The 21,988-nt window shown below is 45.4% G+C and overlaps 1 protein-coding gene across 1 annotated transcript; it reads left to right on the top strand.

The window, feature by feature from the left end:
• Positions 1-450: 450 nt before the first annotated feature.
• tle3a (TLE family member 3, transcriptional corepressor a) lies at positions 451-20,194 on the top strand. Its single transcript, XM_076089185.1, has 22 exons — positions 451-1,130; positions 1,705-1,878; positions 2,451-2,551; positions 2,741-2,804; positions 4,208-4,252; positions 8,485-8,547; positions 8,817-8,921; positions 10,582-10,611; positions 12,433-12,637; positions 13,056-13,063; positions 14,540-14,662; positions 14,927-14,977; positions 15,071-15,223; positions 15,689-15,821; positions 15,927-16,102; positions 16,583-16,656; positions 16,731-16,980; positions 17,489-17,736; positions 17,860-18,007; positions 18,131-18,281; positions 18,487-18,563; positions 18,850-20,194. The coding sequence occupies exons 2-22, from the start codon at positions 1,855-1,857 to the stop codon at positions 18,955-18,957; spliced, it is 2,337 nt and encodes a 778-aa protein (XP_075945300.1). The 5' UTR covers positions 451-1,130; positions 1,705-1,854; the 3' UTR covers positions 18,958-20,194.
• Positions 20,195-21,988: the final 1,794 nt, after the last annotated feature.

The raw sequence follows: 21,988 nt of genomic DNA on the forward strand, positions 1-21,988 counted from the left end.
CTGATGTTCATATCAGACAAAGGCAATCACTTCTTCTCTTCCCCGCAGTGTGGCTGTTACACAAATGCTGATAGGTTGGCGCGCGGATGTTATTGTGCACGAATCACGAGATATTTAACACTAAAATGTCGAGTCGGCCCCGTGCCTTTAATTGTGTGGATCTCGTCGATCGATTGGTCATTATTGTGCCCTTCCCTGTGTGTGTGTGTGTGTTGGGGGGAGTTTAACCCACGCGTTTCTGATTTGGGCCGTCACTCTCGATGTTTCACAGTTACATCGCTTTGCATTTTATAACTATGTATTACAACCGAGCTCCCATGTCCCCCCTTTTCCTTGTATGGTGATAACAATTCAAGAACGGTTGTTGCATCGCACCTCCCTCCCCCGTCCCGCTGGTGGTGGTCTCACCCAAAAATTCATCAACTTTATTTGGACCGTAAAAATAAAAAATAAAAACACCCTCATGAATTGCGGATGTGGAATTTGTGTTGTCTCTGTCAAATTTGGATATCCTCGTCGGCACATCACTGCCTGCTGTTGTTGTCGTACACGGTGGGACGGACGGATGATGCCTTGTGGATCCGCGGGATGATGTCATGTACCGTTGCACCCCACGTGGGGCCCGTCGCTCTCCGATAGGCAGATGTGGTCTTATTCCTTCCGAGTAATCCGATTGGACAGATAGACGCTTTCACGGCAGTTCAGCCCTGCTGCCTGTGTGTGGCAACCGGGGTAAGCTTGGACAACTAGGGGGAAAAACGAGATTGTGGAGAGTACCATGTTACGCTTTTAAAGAATCTCCAACCTCTTCGAGTCGGAAGACTAGATTTTGGAAGCATATATTTTTCTTCTTCTTCATTTTGGGATTAACCAGCCACAAAAGGCGCGCATTCCTCGGAGGTTTCGCGGCGGAGAATAAAGTAGTTTAATCGAGCCAGACCGCACCAAATTTTCTCCCAACTGCTCCCCCAGTCTGGCTGGGTGCGCTCCGGAGAGAGAGGAGGATGCTTGTCGAGATCCGCGTCCACCACGCTTACATTAGGAGGGATTAAGCGCATGAATTATAGCCGACTCGGTGTTTTTTTCTTCAGGAAAAAAAGTCGGACTGACGGTTAAGGACGCACGCACGGGTATGTATTAAAGCAGAGCTGTTGATTTGTTTTTTTCGGGTTTCTTTTTGGGGCGTATTTACGCTCAACAGCGCACCGTTTCCATCGCTGTCCGCGGAGTCGAACAGTAGGTGGAAGCCGGCCTGGAGACGTCCTAGAGCGGGGGCTGGCTGTTTGACGAACATCAGTCAAGATTAGAGTCTCAAACAAACGATTTTTCATGCAAGCATTTCAATCTGACGGATAATTCGAGCGCGTTTTCTTTGGTCTGTGTTGTGTTTGTAACAGTTTTAAATTGTAAATCGATGTGTGTGTGTATATATATATATATATATATATATATATATATATATATATATATATATATTTTTTTTTTTTTTTTAATAGTAGGCTATATCGCTTGACCACTGACCGAATAAGGTCACCAAGAAGACAGAAGCGCAGGACTGTGGTGCTGCTTTGTGACACACGGCTCTGACTGCATGTAACTGGAACTAGTTTGGTGTTCTGACTACTTATTAGCGAACAACGTGCGCTGTATTGTGTTGTTGTTATTTTTCGTCTAAAGATTAAACCGCGTCATTTTTCAACACAGGGATTTTCACGACCTCCCCTGCCCCCCCCCCCCCGCCCCCACCCCCCCCCCCACCCCTGCCTGCTGAGACCGGTGTGGCTGTGAGCACATTTCAACCATTTTGCCAAAGGACCTGCACCCTGGAGAGATAAACAAAGGATACATTTCAAGATGTATCCACAAGGCCGACATCCGGTAAGAAGCGCTTCCTCTATGTACTACACAGCTTCCATATTTATCTGACAACACTTGATGTTGACATGTTTCCTGACTGTGCTGATTCCCTCTGAAATCTGCCGTGCAAAGCGTTTCCCACCCTTAATGCAGCTCATCAACTCTATATGCTTATATCACAATGCATTTATGCTACACCAGAACATGCACTTAGTGGTAAATGGATGCAGATGGTTTGCATGCCTGGAGATATTTACTCAGCCATACACTAACATATGATATGACTCTGCTGCAGAGGACAGGTGGTGGTTTGAATTCATTTTCAGATTGGATTTCATTTTCAGTGCGAAAGCCTATTCATGTTGTGTTATTAGCTTCTGGAGGTGTGAAGTAGATCACCTCTCTGGTGTGGTAATGTCTTGCTTACTGCAGAGGAGGTATTATCTTCAAAGTAGTCTAATGTGAGAACTAGTCTTCTCCCTTCAGCAGAACAGTGCAGAAAATGAAAAATACAACTTTCTTGTGTGACTGGACTGATGTGATTCTATATATATATATATATATTTTATTTTTTTTTACAACCTTTCTTTCAGGCTCCACATCAGCCCGGTCAGCCTGGCTTCAAATTCACCGTAGCCGAGTCTTGTGACAGGATTAAAGATGAATTTCAGTTCCTGCAAGCCCAGTATCACAGGTAATGATTACAGAGAGTATACCGCCAAAGTTTCAGTTCAGTAATTAAGGTTACGGCTAATATTTGGTTGTTGAATGAAAAAAGACAGCCGTTTTTTCTTTTTTAACCTCTGATGTCAAGTGGTTAAGTGCGAGTGAGTTACTGAAGTTATAGCGATGCCTGAAATTGACACCTTGTCTTCTATTTTAGTCTTAAGGTGGAGTATGACAAACTGGCCAATGAGAAGACAGAGATGCAGCGCCACTATGTCATGGTAAGATTATGTTACAATAGGGAGCAATTATGGCTCCAAATTGCAAGGCTTGTTGGAGATCTAGTTGGGGTGGAGCGAGACAGGCTATTGTGATCACCTGTGTGGTGGTTAGGGCGGGTTGAATGTCAGGTACAGGCCTGTGAAAGGCCCCGGGGGGGGGGTTTGCTGTAGCTGGTTGATACGGAGGCGCTCTTCCTGACAGGCAGGCGGCAGTGGGCTGAGGCTCCATTATTGTGCGCCCCTGATCTCCAAGGGTCGACTGCGGCGTTGCCCTCTGTGTGTGCTGATCTGATTATTCTCCTAGGAGACTCCACGCTCAGACATATGCATGGCCATAAATTAGGTGTGAGCTGATGGTGAGGGCCAGAGCAGTGTGTGGGAAACATGCACCGCGGCAAACAAAATGGAGGACGTGGAACCTGCTGCCGTTTCTTTTCGCTCCAAGTCGACCGTAGTTTCTGTGTGAACCTAAATTATTAGCTTTTATTTTAACCATCCTTTTTTAGGAAAACATGGGCGTGCTTATGAGGCAGGAATTTAGCTCAGACGTGACGCAATCAGGAGGCTCTTCTGCGGCGGTGCACTCTGTTGTCCCAGGTAAACACACCGGGGATGACTTAAACCAATACATGCAGGCTTAAGTTAGACATTCTTTTCACAGGAAAACAACATGTCAGCCTGACAGGGAGGAGGTTAGGTAAACATGTAGGGAAGTATCCCACAGCCAGCACTGGGTGTCGGGTTACTCTACGGCTGCGGGCCTCTGATCTCAGACAGAATGGCTCTCTTGTTTGAGAGTAATTTTCGAAGAAGCTAATGGACTGAATAATGCATTGGCCTCATCAAATAGACGCTGACTGGAAAGCCATTTCTGCCCCGGCTGCCACTTGTGGGCTCCACGGATTACATTTCAGCTAGACGGGCTGACCTGGCTTGAAATATCAAGAGTGTTGCGCAATCGCGTTACGCTAAGTAAATAGACATCCTGGAGATCTGAGGGTTTGCGATGGTGATCAATACATCTAACCCTATCTTCTCTGTGCCGGCACTATAAACAACAATATATTGATTTATTGACTTTTCGCTGTTCGCTGCTCAAAGAGCTCCTTTTTTTTGTCTGATCCTCGTTTATCAACTTTGCCAGCAGAAGCTACATTGTATTTAGGTTTCAATCATAATGGTTAAAACCTTCTGATGATGTAATTAGTGTTGTGATCAATTCAAATATTGATTTGTGGCTATATGCGGTATGTAAGTCGCATTGAAATGATTAAACAAAAGTTGCTTCGTTAAGAATTTTAAAGTAGTTTCATACATATATTAAATGTTGGCACGACTTGATTGTAAATGTGACTTTTCTTTTGACACCGTTAATCACAATGAAATCTTTGCTTTCGTTTCAGTATTATGAGATGTCCTACGGGCTGAACATAGAGATGCACAAACAGGTAGGTACCGTCATGCTCCTCGTCTTTTTCAGCTCAGTGGTTTTTCCACAATGTCGGGGGATGTCGGACCCAGGAGGAGCCACTCGTAGGCTGTGAGCTGAACTGAGCGTTGGTAATGGGCTGTAAACAGAAGGATGTATTGCACACAAACCAGGCAATACGATAGGAAACTTGTACCACCACTTGTACAATCGCTGTGGTCCTTTTTTTAAAAAGAAATGCCAGTGGTGTAAAGCCTGGATTTGTCTCAGCCTTTTGATAAGATTAAGGTAGACTTTGGCAGGCTCGGCCTTTGACTGAGTGATTTCAGAGAGAGGATAGCTGATGGCTCACTATTTCTTCTTAAGATGAACAGTAATTACGAGAGAGGGGCAAAAGTCCTTTAATCACGTATTGTGCCCATATCTTATCAAAAGATCCCATCACGTATTGCTCCCCGGATCAGTCACACTGATGCTTGCGGAGATAAAGATTGAATGAATGAGTAATCCGGAGATTCCCATGTATGCTGCTCTTAAACCAGTGAGGCTATCCCCTCTCCTGCGACAGCCTATAGCCTGGTTAATGACAGCGTTGGAGACATGGCGGATTGGTGTGCTAGGGTGATCCATCAGTGTCTGAGCCGTGTGTCACACTGCCACATGTCTGTCAGGGCTCGGGCCGCTCTGATGGCTTCTGTCAGGCACTTATCGCCGACCAGAGGGAAAGGAGGGGGGATGGGAGCCGGAGACGAGTTGGAGAATAGAGCCGGGGGAGGGGCAACAGCCCAGCTCTGTGTAAACAGGTTAATCGACTGATCCATTTTAGCGCCTGACTTTTATCAGGAACCTCTACAGAGCTGATGGAAGCGCTTGAATAATTCATCAGTAGGGCCCTAACCTGCTGAACGGCGTGTTTGTGAGCAAACAGTGTGGGCCCATGCAGCTCCCCCAGTTTACAGCTCAGCCAGGGGAGGACGAGACGATGGGGAGTGGTTTACAGGCAGGGTTGGGATGGATTATTGGATGCACATAGGCATTTTTTTTTTTTCTGCCAGGAGATTTATTCCATAGTGAGGAAATCCATTCCTCTAACTGTGCCTTTTTCATTACCGTGCAGGGACATAATTCAGATTTCAGAACACACACACACACACACACACACACACACACACACCGGCACAGCTCAGATGGACTGATGTGGCGGTGTTATCTGATCCCTCTCTATCAGCCATGACAGTATGTAGATGCAAAACGGCTAATTTCTGCTGCGTGTTGTCAGCCAGTAATTACCATCAGCTGGTGCTTGTTTCCAAGAGCTGCTTGGGGGTTTGGGTTTTAGGTGTTGGTGAGGCTCAATCAGATCTGGCTGTTACCTGTAATCGTAACACAGACACGAGACACATGGCTGCAGGAATCATTTGCTAAGTAGCAAACTATCTGCCATACCCTGGGCCAAAACAAACTTGGTCAGCCAGCGGACTGTCTGCAGTGTTCATACAAAAGAGGCGTGCAGTGAAAAGTGGTGGGGAAAACTGTGGCTCTCCAAGCCGTAAATGCTCCCATATCCCCAATCTGTCATGTGGGACTTGACTTGAATAATTCCAGGGTGTGAACTGTTGGGTGTCAAGTCTATTTCTATGAAACAGAAAGTTATAGTGTTTTAAGATAAGGCTCGATGGAGAAGGTTATGATTCTTAGATTACGTTTATTGGTTTAAGATCACAGCCGTCCTTTAGCCAAGACTTGGCTGACTGCTGCAGATGACAAGGTTAATCATAGTAATCTCATGCATCCATTCAGGCCGGCTGTTGGCCTTACTCGATTACTTAATCAATACAAATAACTTCAAATGCCGATTAGAAATCATTCTGGACTTGCTTCACATTAACAAAGGCTCTGAGGCTTTGTGTAACATCTCAGGAAACGTGTCATTTTCTGAGCTAACAGTCAAGTGCTAGTCTAATTCTCTTCCTGCTAGAAAAAATCAGGAGACGTGCTTTCATCTTGGAGGCCCTCCAAATCTGACTAGTCAAGTATTGTTTATAGATGGATCATGTGACCAGAGCCAACAATAGTTTTCCCTCTGTATTTGATACTCATCAGTGTCTCGAATCCATTTTCCCACTGCTGATAGCAACAGGCGAATACCTTTCTGCACACCATTGACAAGCCAGCCTGAGAGTGCACTTAAAGTGGTGCTACACAGGTCCGAGTACCTGTAATTGTGTAGCAGCAGCGCAAAGCTGGCCTCTCAAGGGCCAAGCTGTCATCTACTTAAAGTGACAACAGCCCTGTTTTTATCTGCCGGCAGAACAAAAAAAAAAAAAAAAAAAAAGAAAGTCCTCCCAGCACTGCACTGTATCTATTCTGGCAGCAGCGGTGAGCTGCGTTGATGCCTTTTCCATGTATTTGCATGTTGTGCTGTGAGAGTGTGGAGGCTGCCAGTTGTTTAGGGCACAGTGGATCAGCCACCTCCTGACCTCTCCCAGCCAGCTGTCACCATGACACTAAGCTACAGAGGAATGGACTGTGCGCTCAAGGCCTTTTCACAAATCCTGTCAAATGTTCGACTGCTATTGACATGGCTTATCTCAACAAACATGGATTATACAGGCTCTGTAGCTTTTCAACTATTTCTGAGCGCGTTCTTGAGCCTTTGCTAGAGCACTTACGACATTGCATTAATACTAATGCTGATAAAACCTTTATCTAACCCTCCCGTTGCTTTATTGGTTGTAGGTCATGTTTATTGAGTCAGAGGAGTTCAGTGTCTTTCTTGTCTGCAGACAGTAATCAAGATACAATCAGTGTTGTCTTATAGACTGTTGTACTTTCTGTAACACATGCTGCCATATATTTGTTTCACATTATTGCCTCTGATCCCAGGCTTTACTTTGTCTCATCTGATATTTCATCTTCAGCTTGTTTGTCCCGCTGGCTTGCCCGGCTAAGTGGCTATCCATGTTGCAGCTTGGGTCAGCAGGTCTCGTTCTGTTGGACATTACTCTCCAATCTCTCTGGCTCTGCTCAGAGGTAATACATCTGGCTGCCAAAACTGCCTGGCATTTCTGCCATGTGTAATAAATAAGCTGGCGGTCTGCAAAGTACATTGTGTGCGCTGCTCCAAATGAAAAATCTGAGAAAATCCCTGCGACGTGTTTGTGTTCCGCAGCGGCCTTGGGTTGAACTGCAGCTCATAAATTCCATAGATGATGTAGCTTTGGCACTGTTATTTTTCTGCTCCCAGCGCAGAGCTTGAACCTGAGAGTCTCATCTCCCATCCCTGGAAGAAGGAGGAGGAGGAGGAGGAGGAGGAGGCAGAACAAGCCGGCTGTGCAGTATTTTTTTTTTTTTACAGGGGAGGGGGTGTATCACACCCACTCTGAACACCTCCTCCCATTGCTCTTTTTATCCACCATTCATTTGCTACGTTCATGTGATCGACAGGCTGAAAATTCAATTTAATGACCTGCCTCCAAGCACATAATATGATTTTAAAGCCTGTTACGGTCAAGCAGAGGTGCCATTTGCATAATGATCCCAGCAAGATAGGGCTGCAGCCGTTGCCATGGCAGTTGGTAGACAAGCGGAAGAATGGAGGCAGGGCTCTGTGGATAGATGGGAGGTTGGGAGGTTGGGAGGTTGGTGGACTGGGCAGCTGATTGCAGTGAGAAATGGCCGAGGCTTCGGTCCTGGAAAGGCAGAGAGCTCTAGCTCACTGCACTCCTATTCTTCACAGGCTGGTAGTTGTCTTCTAAATGGTATCGATCATAGATTTGAGGCGCGTTACCCTCCAGGTCATTATGGTTTATAATCTTTACTCTAACTACAGTTATAACCCTTTTAATGTAAATTGCCTACAGTGTCACATGTAGGTAAACAATCTGGTTTGTGGGCCTCACTTCCTGGGGTGTGGTTGTGTGGTTCAACGCCGAGGTTAACTGCAGGACAGCAGAGTTGCAGATGAGGGCAGAGCCAGAGAGGATCCTCTCAACACAGCAGCACTCTGCCTGCTCATATCCGTTTAGCATGGAGTGCACTCTCAGCACAGCTGTGCTCCATCCCCTTGGGCTCTCCTAATGTTTTAAATATTTCAAATGTCAATATCACGCTGTTTAGAGGATGTTGAGTCAAGCAGTTCTGATTGCCGCAGTAATTGACTTAATCGGTGTAAACATTAAAGGCGGGGTTATGTGAAGTCACTGTCTGTTCCATACTTAACCGTCATTTTGCTCCTCTTTTGTTTTTCAGACGGAGATTGCCAAGCGGCTCAACGCAATTTTAGCGCAAATTATGCCTTTCCTGTCACAAGAGGTGAGTTTTGAATGTTGCGCTCCATCAGTTCACAGTTTAGTACTAAAGTAAAGTCGCTTATTGTTGCCTGGTTTCTAAAGATACTGCTTCAAAAAAGTAACTAAAATTCAGGTTAAGCAATTTTGAGTAATTGTGTGTGGCGTTTGCCCTCACTTTTAAAATTGCAGCAGCACTATGAAAATGAAGTGTGAAATTCACAGATAAGTGAGTGTGGGTGTGTGATAGATGTTGGCATGCCCCAATCATCTTTTGTAAATGTCTTCCCACAGCACCAGCAGCAGGTTGCTCAGGCAGTGGAGCGGGCTAAGCAGGTGACTATGACTGAGCTGAATGCTATCATCGGGGTACGTGGACTTCCCAATCTGCCTCTCACCGTGTGTACCCCCTTTTTATTCCTTTATTTGACCTGCACATATGATGATAACTAGCTATAAATATCAATGTCTTCTTCATGCACCAAGTAGACTGAACTGTGTGATACACCACCCGCGACAGTTACAGTGCTGAATCAAATGTGTTTAATATTTTCAAATTTAGTTTTATACTCTTCACCAACGTATTCAAACTATATACAACAAGCGTAGCTCTCAAGAGCTGGTCTGTTGCTCCAGCTTTGGTCTCGGCGGCATCTTCACTGCCTTATTGTGTGTTTTATAAATGCAAGCTTGAGAGCTCTTGAGATCCCCTTCGCAGCTTGTATTGCTTTAATTGGCTAAGGTTTTAACGAGGAGCCTCATCCCTCACTGCTGACCTGGATAGCTGTGGGAATTAAAGGGCTGAGGGTGAGCAGAACACAGCCAGCGCTGCGAGCTAGCTGAGGCAGCGCAGACAGCAGTCAGCCATCACAGCAGCTCTGCTGCACAGCTCTGTTTGCACACCGCAGCACTGAGCTGTAATGTATGGTGTTCATCACTGCTTCAAAACACCATCTGCTCCTCATTGATCAGCTGTACTCACCCGGCCCTCCTAAAACAGAAGTGATTGGTGTCACCCTCGATACAAAGCTCAGGCTATCTGTGGTCTTATTACTACAGTTGAATCTAGCGGAGTCTTTAGCATAAGAGGCTGGCCCAAAAGGCTGACTTGATGACTGGAAGCGCACATTGGAATTCAATTAATGCCCCCTTGGTGACCTTTTGTTCCCGGATAATTGCTCCCTAGGATTTGTCTGACGAGGTGTCTTGAGGTGAAGGAGTGCTGCTTGTTTTCATCAGTTGGACTGAAGCCGATGCTTTTGTTTTTGGGAAACTGTAATGGAGCAGCTGCAAGCTGCAGTTGTTCCTAAGAAATGCTAATTTGATTTGTGGCTCCTTCCTGTGTATTTGATTTTCACATTTGGAACAAAATAACGCTGGAATATTTCTGTGCTTTTGTGGCTTTGGTTATGATTTAAAATGAGTTTCTTTAAAAGTCTACATTTGATCAAATATTGGACGAGCCCATTCATTGTTTTAGTATATGGTCCTATTTGGCATCCGGCCTGTTTTAAGAAACAGTTGGGTGTTCACACAAGTCACGGCGATTGCTCATGTCAGAGGAGGTGGAAATGTAGCTGCTGTATGTTTTACGAATACCTTTCATTAGTTATTCATTGAGGAGAAGCTCTGTAGGCATGCCAAAATCCTCATGCATATTGTAAAGCAAGGTGGGGGGAAAGAGCGTGCCAGACAGGCAGCATCCAGGAGCCAGCTGCATACTTTATTAATGGGACTCGGGGCCATTAATAGGATGCAACTAGGGCAGCTGCTTGCGTTGAGATGAACCTGACTTGTGGCGGCTCCTATTTGATTAGAAAACACACCAAATATTGAAGTCAGCCAAGAAGTTGTTCAGATAAGTCCACCTGTCTCCGACTGGCCACCTGCATAAACTCACACAATGACTTTGTTTTAAAAGGAAATAAAAATATGTATTTATTTTGTCTGTAACACTATTCATTGCCATATGTAATAATGGAGAGAGGGCTTCTAGAGCAGCTAGGGAAGCTGCTTTGCGTTGAGATGAACGCTGACTGTTTTCTGTCCTCCTTTTCAGCAGCAGCAGGCTGCCTACCCGGCTCTCATGGTCAGTGGCATCCACACATGTCTGTATGTGCCATGTTGTTGTTAATTGACTTGGTGTGTGCACACATCTGGGCTTGAAGGGCTTGTGCATGCTGCATGGCACTTTTTCTGTCCAAGTGCTATGCGTTTCACTATAGTTGGTGTAGATGGTACACTAGAGACCACTATAATACAGTTGCTCAATTTTGCCTGCCTGCCTGTGTGTGTTTTTTTTTTTTTTTTCTGTAGCTCCGCTCAGTCTGAGAAAAAAGGGCAAAGAGTAGGTCTTTATCTTGGAATATTAAATTAGAGGAAATAGGCCAGACTCCTTTCTTTATTTATTATTGTCTTCATTTATGGCCCTCTAATGAGGGCTCTTGCTGATCAACCATGCATATTACCCATCAGTGCCTCATTAAACACAATGAGCGAGGATGGCTCTCCCCTGCCAATGAACTGGCTCCTTAATTTCCCTCATGGACACAATATTGTCTCTCTTTCTTTCACACACACACACACGGGTTTTGTAATTGGAATGACATCTGCCCTACGGAGCTAAGGACAAGGTTGCAAGTTTAAAAACCTTACCAATTTCCAATCTAGTCTTCTCCACCTTCAGGGCAGATAATATAGAAGCAATTAAAAAGACATTCCAGATAGGATTTTTAAGGACATGTTTTAGAAGTAGGTGCCCTTTGGAAGACCTACGACTGAATATCGTGTTTTAAAAAGACTGAGTTAATGTATTTTTAACTATGTGATAGGCAAGTCAACCAGATTGTGTTGTGTGTTGGACCAACTCCCCAGTCATTACTAAGTGCCTAATATTCCTGAAACGGCCATAAATGGTCACTGATTGAAGTCCGGCTTGTAAAAGAGAGGAGTTGCGTGCTGTTACAGCAGCTGAATTATTCAGCTGGCTCGTAGACTGGTAATAAATTGCTGATGTTTTTATTGGTGTCTCAGCTAAGTATTATTTAACCTTGCTTTAAACTGCTTACTTCCATGCTGAGTGCCTTTTAACTCCCATCCATTTCCCTGTGCCTTTCAAATATTGATGGTGAATATTGGAGGGTTGACTGAGTGCCAGCACGGGACCCCTGGTCCTGGCTCCCACAGCAGCCTTCCAGACGCACACACACACACACACACACACAGAAACACGCACTCAAATACTTAGAGTGAGAGGGAAAGACTGCCAGCTTCTGGCACTTAGTGTTCCCTCAGTCTCTTAAAGTATGGGTGTGCAAATGATTCATGTTCTGTTAATCCAGGAACATGAATATGAAAGGAGTAAATAGACGCTGGTTGTGTTTTTGAAGTGTTTAAAAAACAGGTAGTTGCTTAGCCCACAGGCTGACAGCTTCATGTTGCTTAAGAGGATTGCTCAACTCACTGATGGCATAGTGGTGCTGCAGTATGAAATGTGCTATCTTACCTGGTGTGAAATGATTCCTCTGCATTAAGCTTTGGTCGAATCAAACTTTGCTTTGCTGTTTGTCGTTATGTAGATTCATTTTTTTTTTTTCCTTTCAACTCATCATGCACTACTAACGCTGTGCGTGTCTCTGGCCCTGCGACTCACGCATTAGACGTGTTGAGCAGTTGATCGTTAGTAACTTCTACTCTCCTCAGCACAGATCTAGGGCTTATGCCACCCTGGCCTGGTATGGAAATAGCACTAAGGGGGGGGATTGCTGTCGGATCCTGACAGTAATAGCTGTGTGAATGCGCTAATATCATCCGGGGTTTAACTGATCAGCCTCATGTTTAGTGTGTGGTTTCTGCTTGCTTTCTCCCTCCGACCCACTCTTTGTTTGTCTACCTCCCTGTCTACTTACAGCAGCAGCAGCTCCAGGCACAGCACCTCTCCCATGCTGCTCACGGGCCTCCGATCCAGCTGCCACCTCACCCTTCAGGCCTCCAGCCGCCTGGCATCCCCCCTGTGGCAGGCGCCGGATCAGGCCTGCTGGCGCTAGGTGCCCTGGGCAGCCAAGCGCACCTCCCAGTGAAGGATGAGAAGAACCACCATGATCTCGAACACAGAGGTGAGGCGTTAAACTCGGGCATATTGCCGTCCAACTGTGAACCAGCTGCTTAGCCAGTTTATTTAGAAGGATTAAAATGTATATTTATTTTAACATTATTGCATAGATGTTAAACAGGGAAAAAGCAATTTAGTGCTTCTCACTCTCGAGAGCAGAATCGCAGGGCCCTTAGGTGAGGAGCACATCCTGTCTGTTCACATTCTGTCTGGGTAATGAGCTGGTACATTCCCAGCCCATGACTGCATAAGCTATTCAACAGCTCCAGCACACGTTGATAAGAGGGGCCTTGTGCCCTGCAGCTGATTCTCACACGTTCAGCCAGAAGCATCTATTATGATATGCTAACTGACGTGTTTTTCTCTTTGCTCCACTTGGTTTCCTCATCACCTCTGCCGCCGTTGTGATGTCTGCGATACAGAGAACGCGGTGAGTGTCCAAACCCGCAACTATTTGTTTTTGTTGCAGGGCTTGTTGGGTTTCATTATTCATCACACTTTCATCTGCACTGCGAATGTCAAGTACACATTCCTGCCAACCAGCATGCTACCGCTGATTTCATGCACCGTTGTAATCTGCTTTCAATAAAATGATTAATTGGAAATGAGGCTTGGAATATAAATCCTGTGTGTTTAATCCAGAAGGGAAATGACTGGTATCATGCTGGAGAGATTAGAAGCCTTGTAATTTCATCACAATTAAAGAAAGACTTTGACTTCCCCTTCTTAAAGGATTTATTTGATCCCTTCTACTGTCTCCCTTGTTTACCAGCTCACTCTCTTTCTTGGCATGTGATGAATATTTATGAACACAAATGGAGAGCTGTTTTGTTTTCTTTTTATCCGCCCCGTCTGGTGGACCTGCTAAAGCGTTTTATTGGAATGGCTGCAATCTCTGATGGCTTGTGATGTGCCTGTGAGATTGGGTTTCTGTAGGCTGGGCCAGCTGAATGGGTGCAGTCATGTCTGAAGAAATGGAACTCCTGGGGCGATTAGCAGGCCTGTTTTGTTTCTGTGCTCTTGTCCCAGGTCATCTGATAGCAGAGTGGTGACTTTGGTTAATGAGTCACGCTAAGCATCTCTTTAAAGGTCAGCCATTATGCGGACAGTGGCCCTTTGCCCAGACTGCTAGTCCATCGGCCATTGTTCATTTCTCCTGGCTGCCACCGATTTAGTCCATGTTGTTGCTTTGGTCTTCAGAAGAAGGGACAGAGGGATTCAGGAGAACTTGGCAGTTTTACAGGCAAATGGCAAACTCCTGTGAAAGCTGCTGGACACCTGCCTAGTTCCTCCCATTCTGTTGGCGTTTGGAGTGAGTTGTCCCAGCTTGTGTGGGCAGGCGAGCTCCATGAAGAAGCACCAGTCAGTCCCACACTGCCGTGCCCACTGGCAGGATATAGATTCTCTTTCTTTATCAGAGCTCAAAGGCTGAGCTGACATGCTGCCCAAGCGCGCTGCGGCAATCAATGGCCACAACATACAGCTTCTCTCTCTCTCTCTCTCTCACGCTTAGCCTGACTGACTCCGGAGAAAAGACCCTCTGTTCAGCCACAACACACTGCTCATGTCCCTGTGAGGCTGTTTGTTGTCCAGTTATGAGGAGGAGGGAGCCCAGCTCAGAAAACAAGACCTCCTCCTTTCAGTTCAGATAACGGCCCATTCTGTTGTTTGGCCAGGGACGGCCTTGTGTGTGAGATTGGGCTTGGCTGGTGTCAGGGTACTGCTTGGAGCTGGCCTACAGCTGCATTTTAAGAGTCTGCAGCATCCCTAGTTATGTGAATGGGGCATTTTTAGTGTTTGGGTTGGCACAGTGTGTTCTCTGTGAATTTGTAGCTGATGAATGACTCGCTGCTCTCTTTTACAATGACGAAATGGTAATAAAGTATTTTTGGTTCTCTCTTTGCAGAATAACTCCGTATCCCCCTCCGAAAGCTTACGCACAGCCAGTGAGAAGCACCGCAGCTCTTCTGATTACAGTTTGGACTCTAAGAAACGCAAAGTGGAGGAGAAGGACAGTTTGAGCAGATATGTAAGTCATTAAAGGAATTGTTGACCTTTTGGGAAATCCGCTTTCTTGCCAAGATCAAGTTAGGAAGGTTGATAAACCACCATGTCTTTCCGTTAAATATGAAGCTACAACCAAGAGTTGGTTAGCTTAGCTTAGCATAAAGACTAGAGAACGGGAGCAACAGCTACCTGACCGAAAAACAAACAAAAAAACAACCCTGTACTTTCAGTTCAACACCTTATATCTCATTTTTCAAGGTAACTAATTTGTCAATTATCTTTACAGGACAGTGACGGAGAGAAAAGTGATGACCTGGTGGTAGATGTGTCTAATGAGGTGAGCAGAGCAGCATGCAATTGTAAATTTGCATATTGACATGTACCGAGACAAAGCCGTTACATAAATGTAAATCTATTTCTGTTTCTCCAGGACCCTGCCACTCCGCGAGCAAGCCCCGCCCACTCACCTCCTGAAAATGGCATTGATAAGCCCCGCCCCCCAAAAAAGGACACACCCAACAGCCCTGCATCAGTGGCATCCTCTGGGAGCACCCCATCATCCAAGGCCAAGGAGCTCAGTCATGTAAGACACCAAGAGTTACGAGCAAACTAGGACAGAAAGGGTTTAAATGAGAATTGCAGAGAGAGCAAAGGGATATGTTCAAATAAATCTAGGACGTTTTCTGCAGTGGATTAAGAATGGCTGTCGGTGCTTTAAGTGCATGACTAAACGTCAGGGATAATATTGTCCCGCATCAGGATCAGTCAGGTCTTCTCTGTTAATAGCTCAATGTATTTAACTCCTCCAGGATTTTTTCCCCTCTGCCTCACTAAAAGATTAAAGCCAAAGCAGTAAGGGGATAAAAACGGCCCCATCTCCATTGTGACCATAATAGGTTTTAGAATAAATAGCAGTTTATGGCTCTGCAGGACTATGAGGGTTGTCAGAATTAGATTGGATTAAGTTCAGTTTGCTCTCAAATTGTCATCTGCACAGTGCTTGGCTTCTGGGGTTGTGAATGTGCTTGCTCTCTCGTTCCCTCGACAGAATGACAAATCCTCCACGCCTGGCCTCAAGTCCAACACCCCCACCCCTCGCAACGATGCCCCCACCCCTGGCACCAGCTCCACCCCTGGGCTCAGACCCATCTTGGGCAAACCACCAGGCATGGAGGCTCTAGGTTGGTACCACTCTCTTTCCTCGCAAGCAACTGAGATTATTTTATTTCCATCCTCCCCAATGTACTGTTATGTTACCAATATCCTCCTCCTGTCTTTGTCTGTAGCAGCACCAGCTTTACGTACCCCTCTGTCCATCGCTGGCTCCTACCCTACCCCCTTTGCCATGATGGGCCATCATGAAATGAATGGAGGCCTAACCAGTCCTGGTGTGTACGCCGGTCTGCACATCTCCCCTCAGATGAGCGCTGCAGCAGCTGCAGCCTATGGACGCTCTCCCATGGTAACACTCTTTGCACATGCAAACAAGCATTGCACATGTTTAAAATAGTAGTTTGACACTCTGTCTCTTGCCCAGAGTTGGATGAAAAGATCAATACCTTTCTGTATCTGTCTGTAAAAGGTTCCCTGTGGAGTTTTAGACCTTTAGTAGCAATAAGAAGCTGTTTATGTATGAGTAGGCCCCTGTTTTGTTTATCTCATGAATGCACACAAGGATTTTTTTAAACTTTTGGACAGAGCTAGCTGTTTACCTGTTTCGATTCTTTATGCTAAGCTACGCTAACAGGCTGCTGGCTGTAGCTTCATATTTAACTGACAAATATGAGAGTGGTACCAATCTTAACTCTGGGCAAGAAAGCAAATAAGCATATTTCCCAAAATGTCTAACTATCCATTTTAGAAAAAACACCATGTGGATTTGACTGCGATCACTGGTCAGTAACATATGTTAATCAAAGGTTTCCATCTTGTCATTTTTCAGGGGTTTGATCCTCACACCCACATGCGAGCTCCAGGCCTTCCAACCAGCCTCACATCAATTTCGGGTGGCAAACCGTAAGTGTCTGTCACCAAATGTGATTTTAGAAACGGCAGCGATATCGACCACTAACGCGCGTCTTTTCCATCAGGGCTTACTCCTTCCACGTCAGTGCAGACGGTCAGATGCAGCCCGTGCCCTTCCCGCCTGACGCACTGATCGGCCCGGGTATTCCACGCCACGCCCGTCAGATCAACACGCTGAGCCACGGCGAGGTGGTTTGCGCCGTTACCATTAGCAACCCCACACGTCATGTCTACACTGGTGGCAAAGGCTGTGTCAAAATCTGGGACATCAGCCAACCTGGCAGCAAGAGTCCCGTGTCCCAACTGGACTGTCTGGTGAGCACGGCTGCTGATTCACGTGATACTCATCAACAACTTTTTTTTTTTTTTACACCTAGTTCTGCTTGAGTAGTTGTTTTGAAAGGTACTGAACTGTACACAACCTCATTCCATTCACAATGATAATGAATGATAATAATTCTTTGTGATACATGAGGGTCACAACGGGCACACATCAGTTTACTGCAAATACGTTGGTACACAAAGGCAGCTGAAAGCACTTTCAGCAACAACCAAAAAACATTTTTTCTTTTTTCTTTTTTTTAAACCGCACGACATTTTCGGATAAATTATGTATGAAATATGAACATCACAAAATAAATGTGTAAATGTAACAAGCTAAAAACGCAAAATATAGCAGGCAGAGTACACTTGAGAACACCCTGAGGTTGGTTTATTATGACGGAAGGATTTTCATCCTCTTTCCCACCGACTTGTTCCTAAATCTCTCTCTAGCTCCACTGAACTGAACATGTATTGATTCGCTTTGTCCTCTGTGCAACAGAACAGGGATAACTACATCCGCTCCTGTAAGCTGCTGCCTGATGGCCGGACATTGATTGTTGGAGGCGAGGCCAGCACATTGACCATCTGGGATCTGGCCTCTCCGACACCCCGCATCAAGGCAGAGCTCACCTCCTCGGCCCCGGCATGCTACGCCTTGGCCATCAGCCCCGACGCCAAAGTCTGCTTCTCCTGCTGCAGTGATGGAAACATTGCCGTTTGGGACCTGCACAACCAGACTCTCGTTAGGTTGGAAGAAAACACTTATTAACACTGTGCGGGCTTTGGCCCCGTAACATGAGTACTGTTATGTGAGCAATTTTAAAAGAGGCTGTCAATAATTGTTTGTATGCTTTCTGACTTTGATTGCAGGCAGTTTCAGGGTCACACGGATGGTGCTAGCTGTATTGACATATCCCATGATGGCACTAAGCTTTGGACAGGCGGCCTTGACAATACTGTGCGCTCCTGGGATCTGAGGGAGGGTCGGCAGCTGCAGCAGCATGACTTCACTTCACAGGTACAACCTTGTAACATAGAAGAGCTGGATAACACACACACACATATCCACAGACTTACTGCGGAGGGCAGTTTCCTTTCAGCCCCAGAACTGTCAGTAATTACTGTTCCGTCCAACTTCCAGATCTTCTCCTTGGGCTACTGTCCAACTGGAGAGTGGCTTGCTGTGGGCATGGAGAGCAGCAACGTGGAGGTGCTCCACCACTCGAAGCCTGACAAGTATCAGCTCCACCTGCACGAGAGCTGTGTCCTCTCCCTCAAGTTCGCCTACTGTGGTATGAACACACACACACAAAAGGAGGGAGAGATCATGCTGACTGTACTAACCTGCAAAAGGGCCTTAGCCTGTCCTACTTTATGTAGTGCAGTCTGAATGCCTATTGTGTTTTGAAGGTTACCTGATAATTCTTCATTTGTAGATGTTTTTATACCACTTCTTAGTCCAAGGAGGCCTGATTGCACTGTTGTTTCCCTTTGCAGGTAAATGGTTCGTAAGCACTGGGAAGGATAATCTGTTGAATGCTTGGAGGACTCCTTATGGCGCCAGCATATTCCAGGTATGCAAATCAATACACTCTGTCTGCAGCCAGTCCAAAAGTATACACAGCTGTCTCTCAGAGGAAGGGCAAAGCGTCCGCTGTCTGACAGGACACTCCTATCAGTGAAAACTGAACCTGAATTATTGACCTGACAAAGAAGTCTTTTTGAGGGGCATCAGGCCAGAACTTGATGTCATTGCAATCTAATCTTGCCCCGTAGTCGGCTAATCTTCTCCACTTAACTTCAAATGTAGATGAGAATGTCAACTGCCTCCGAGACTAACATGTATTTTATCTTCTCCAGTCCAAGGAATCCTCATCTGTCCTGAGCTGTGACATCTCGACAGACGACAAGTATATTGTGACAGGCTCTGGTGACAAGAAGGCCACTGTATATGAAGTGATCTACTAGAACAGACTGCTTTGGCTCGGAGCATGCTCGTGCTCAGGAACAGTAGACTCTTCCTCCATCTACCTTCCCTCAAACAGACCGCATGGATGTTGCCTGCAGCCCCGGAGTGGATGGGCAGGAAGTTTGGCAGTGCCAGACTGAAGTGGACGTTGGTGCTGTTGTGGCCGTGGACGCTGTGACCTTCGGCTCTGCCCTTCCTCTCTCATACAACTAACACTTGTACAGCAAGTGCAGTTCCCCAAGGCACTCAGAAGAAAATAATGTCTTGCTGTTTTATTGTTTGTTGGATATTTCTTTTTTTTTTTATTCATCCTTTTTAATGTGGAGATAAAGTTCCATGACACAACTAGAAGCGGCGCTTCGCTCTGGAGCTTTTCCTTGGAGGTCCTGTGAAAAGTGTACATAATGGAGTAATAAAAGGCCTTTTATAGATTTATATTTTGGTGTCCAGTTACGCTTGTGATGGTTCTTTCTTGTGCTCTCCGTGATTTTCTGTCCCTTCTAGGGATGGAAATTAGATTAGGACTTTGTAAGAGGATACTCTATTTCAGTTTTTTTTCCCTCCTCTGCTTTTTTTCATGTTCTTTGTCCAGAATGACCTTTTTGGAAATCTAATTTGGATTTTTTTTCTCCCTGACAACGGTATTTTTCTCTGCTATTTGCTGTAATACAGACGTTTGTCCCATGGATTTTAGCAGTGACGGATTCTGCAAAGGCCCTTTTTTTCCGACTGGAAGAGGAGAAAATCATGGTTTCCAGTTACGTCTATACCCTTTGGCCCTGGTCAGCAGAAAATCAACTTTATAAAGGAGACCCATCACTGAACACTGGCTGCTTTCAGTGACATTCAATGGATAACAAGAAGCAGCTGTGACTTGAGTTCAGTCTGTTGACTCGACTAGTGTATGAATCTTAATTTATCCACTCAGCATAGTTTCGTCATCAGTCTAAGAGTTAATTATTGCCTCTCTCGTTTGACTCTCTCTGTGACTGATGTGCAGGATTTACATGGTTACTCGTGAAGGTGGCAGGCAAAGCCATTACCACATTTGACATTTTGGGTATGCTCTGTTTGCTTTCTTCAGTATTTCATAATGTTCGACTACAATCTTCTCATAGACAAGAATGGTCTCTGCATAAACACACAGACTGTGTAGCATACACGTGTCATCATCCCTAAGGATTGTACAGTTGACAGTTGTTGATAAATCAATAAACTGTTTTTATATAAAGAAAATCATCTTGGCTGAATTTCTATAGTGCTGGTGCCTTGCTTCTGTTGCACCTTTTTTAAAGGAATAATTTAATTTTTTGGCGAGGAAACAAGCTTAGTTGCTTTCTTGCCGAGAGTTAGATGAGAAGATTGACACTACTCCCATGGCTCGTGTTAAGTACATTTGAAGAAGACAAAGATTGAAAGCAGGAAAAAACAGCTGGACCTATAGGTAACAAAATCTGCTACTCTAGACTCTAAGGCTTAGTAGTTTACTTGAATCTCCAATGGCACAGTGATGACATCATAAAACCATGTGTTTTTACATTCAGATGTTTTAATTAAACAATGTATAAATTGTTAATTAGTGAGCTTTAAAGGTGTTTGTAGCCATACTTTGGACAAAGCCAGGCTAGCTGTTTCCCCCTATTCTTCTCTTAATGCTAAGCTAAGCTAACTGGCTGTTGGCTGTTGCTTCATGTTGACCATACATGAGCCTCGGGAGTAGTATCAATCTTCTCATCTAACTCTCGGCATGAAGACAACGGAGCTCATTTCTCAAAGTGTCAAACTATTTCTTTAAGTAAGGCGGTTTTCGATTAATATTTGCTGCAGTGGGACAGGGAGTGTAAACCAGCTGAAGGGGTGATTGACTGCACCAGGAACTAAGGGGAAATACACCACATGAACTGACATGCTGAATGTCTCCTGGGTTAACCGTAAACCAGAAATGTGTCCTCAAAGTGTACATTGTCTTGTGTGCTGCTACTGAGGGCTCTCCTTGACGGTAAACGTCTGTAAATGCATCCAGATAGGACGTGACAACTGTCTCAGGAGAACCGCAGACATGAGAGGAAGACAGTCTGGGTGCTGTCTGAGAGGCTGCTAGGGGAACTCTGGCAATGGCTTTAACTCAAAAAAAGTACTGACTTGTTGCAGCTTTGAAAGTCACAGCGTACTGTAACTGTGGTCACTGTCAGCCACCATCTTTTTCAGGGTTGCATCTATGTATGGCGACAGCACTGAAACCGCACAGCCGTCTCAGAGTGATACAATGAGGCAGAGCTTTTTTTTTTGCAGTGCCACTTCAGAAATATGACGCAGACACTGCTCTGAAGTTCTCTTGAGTAGTCTTTTGGTACTTGAGTTCTTTTGGACTGAATGAGGTGAATGGCCTGGTCCTTCCACTCCAGAACCAAGGCTCTTCTAGGACTCTGTGCGTGGAGCTGTGAGCCCTTCGTATGGCTGCCTCTTCAGAGATGTTGTTGTTAGATTATAAAAGCGGGGCCGGATGCTTTCAGGATGGAGCCAGCCGCCGTGCTCCGCTCTCACGGGCTCATTTGTTAAAAGCTATAGTCTTTCTTTTCCCACATTGCTGAAGGGTGTACTTCCTGTGTGCAGTTGTAGCTTAAGCTCCTTGCTCAAGTAGAATTGTATTCCTCACTTAATCAAACAGTGGAATATCTGCAGATGAAAGGTTGTACCTCTGAGTAGCTATTGCTGGACACTGAGGGGGTCATTGTCTCGCCTTCCGCTGATCTACCTCTCAATGGAGGGCTTTCAGCAGGTTCTCATGCGAAAGCCCATGCTGCCCTGTTCTATTTAGAGGAGGGCTACACTGCCGACTAAGAAACTAGAGTGGCCTATAAGTGGCTTACAGCAGCTCTAAACACAAGAACATACTCAAATTCTCTACTTCTTACTTCCAAGACTTAAAGACCATACAGAAAAGCGAGAGGGGTCTGGTAGGCCAATATGTGGGCTTGCACATGCAAAGCACTGTGAATGCTTCTTTTTTTGTGGTTGCCAGGCATTGAT

Source organism: Anarhichas minor, unplaced genomic scaffold (assembly GCF_050575085.1).
Source record: "Anarhichas minor isolate MPS153535 unplaced genomic scaffold, ASM5057508v1 ptg000011l, whole genome shotgun sequence".
Classification (NCBI taxonomy): Eukaryota; Metazoa; Chordata; class Actinopteri; order Perciformes; family Anarhichadidae; genus Anarhichas; species Anarhichas minor.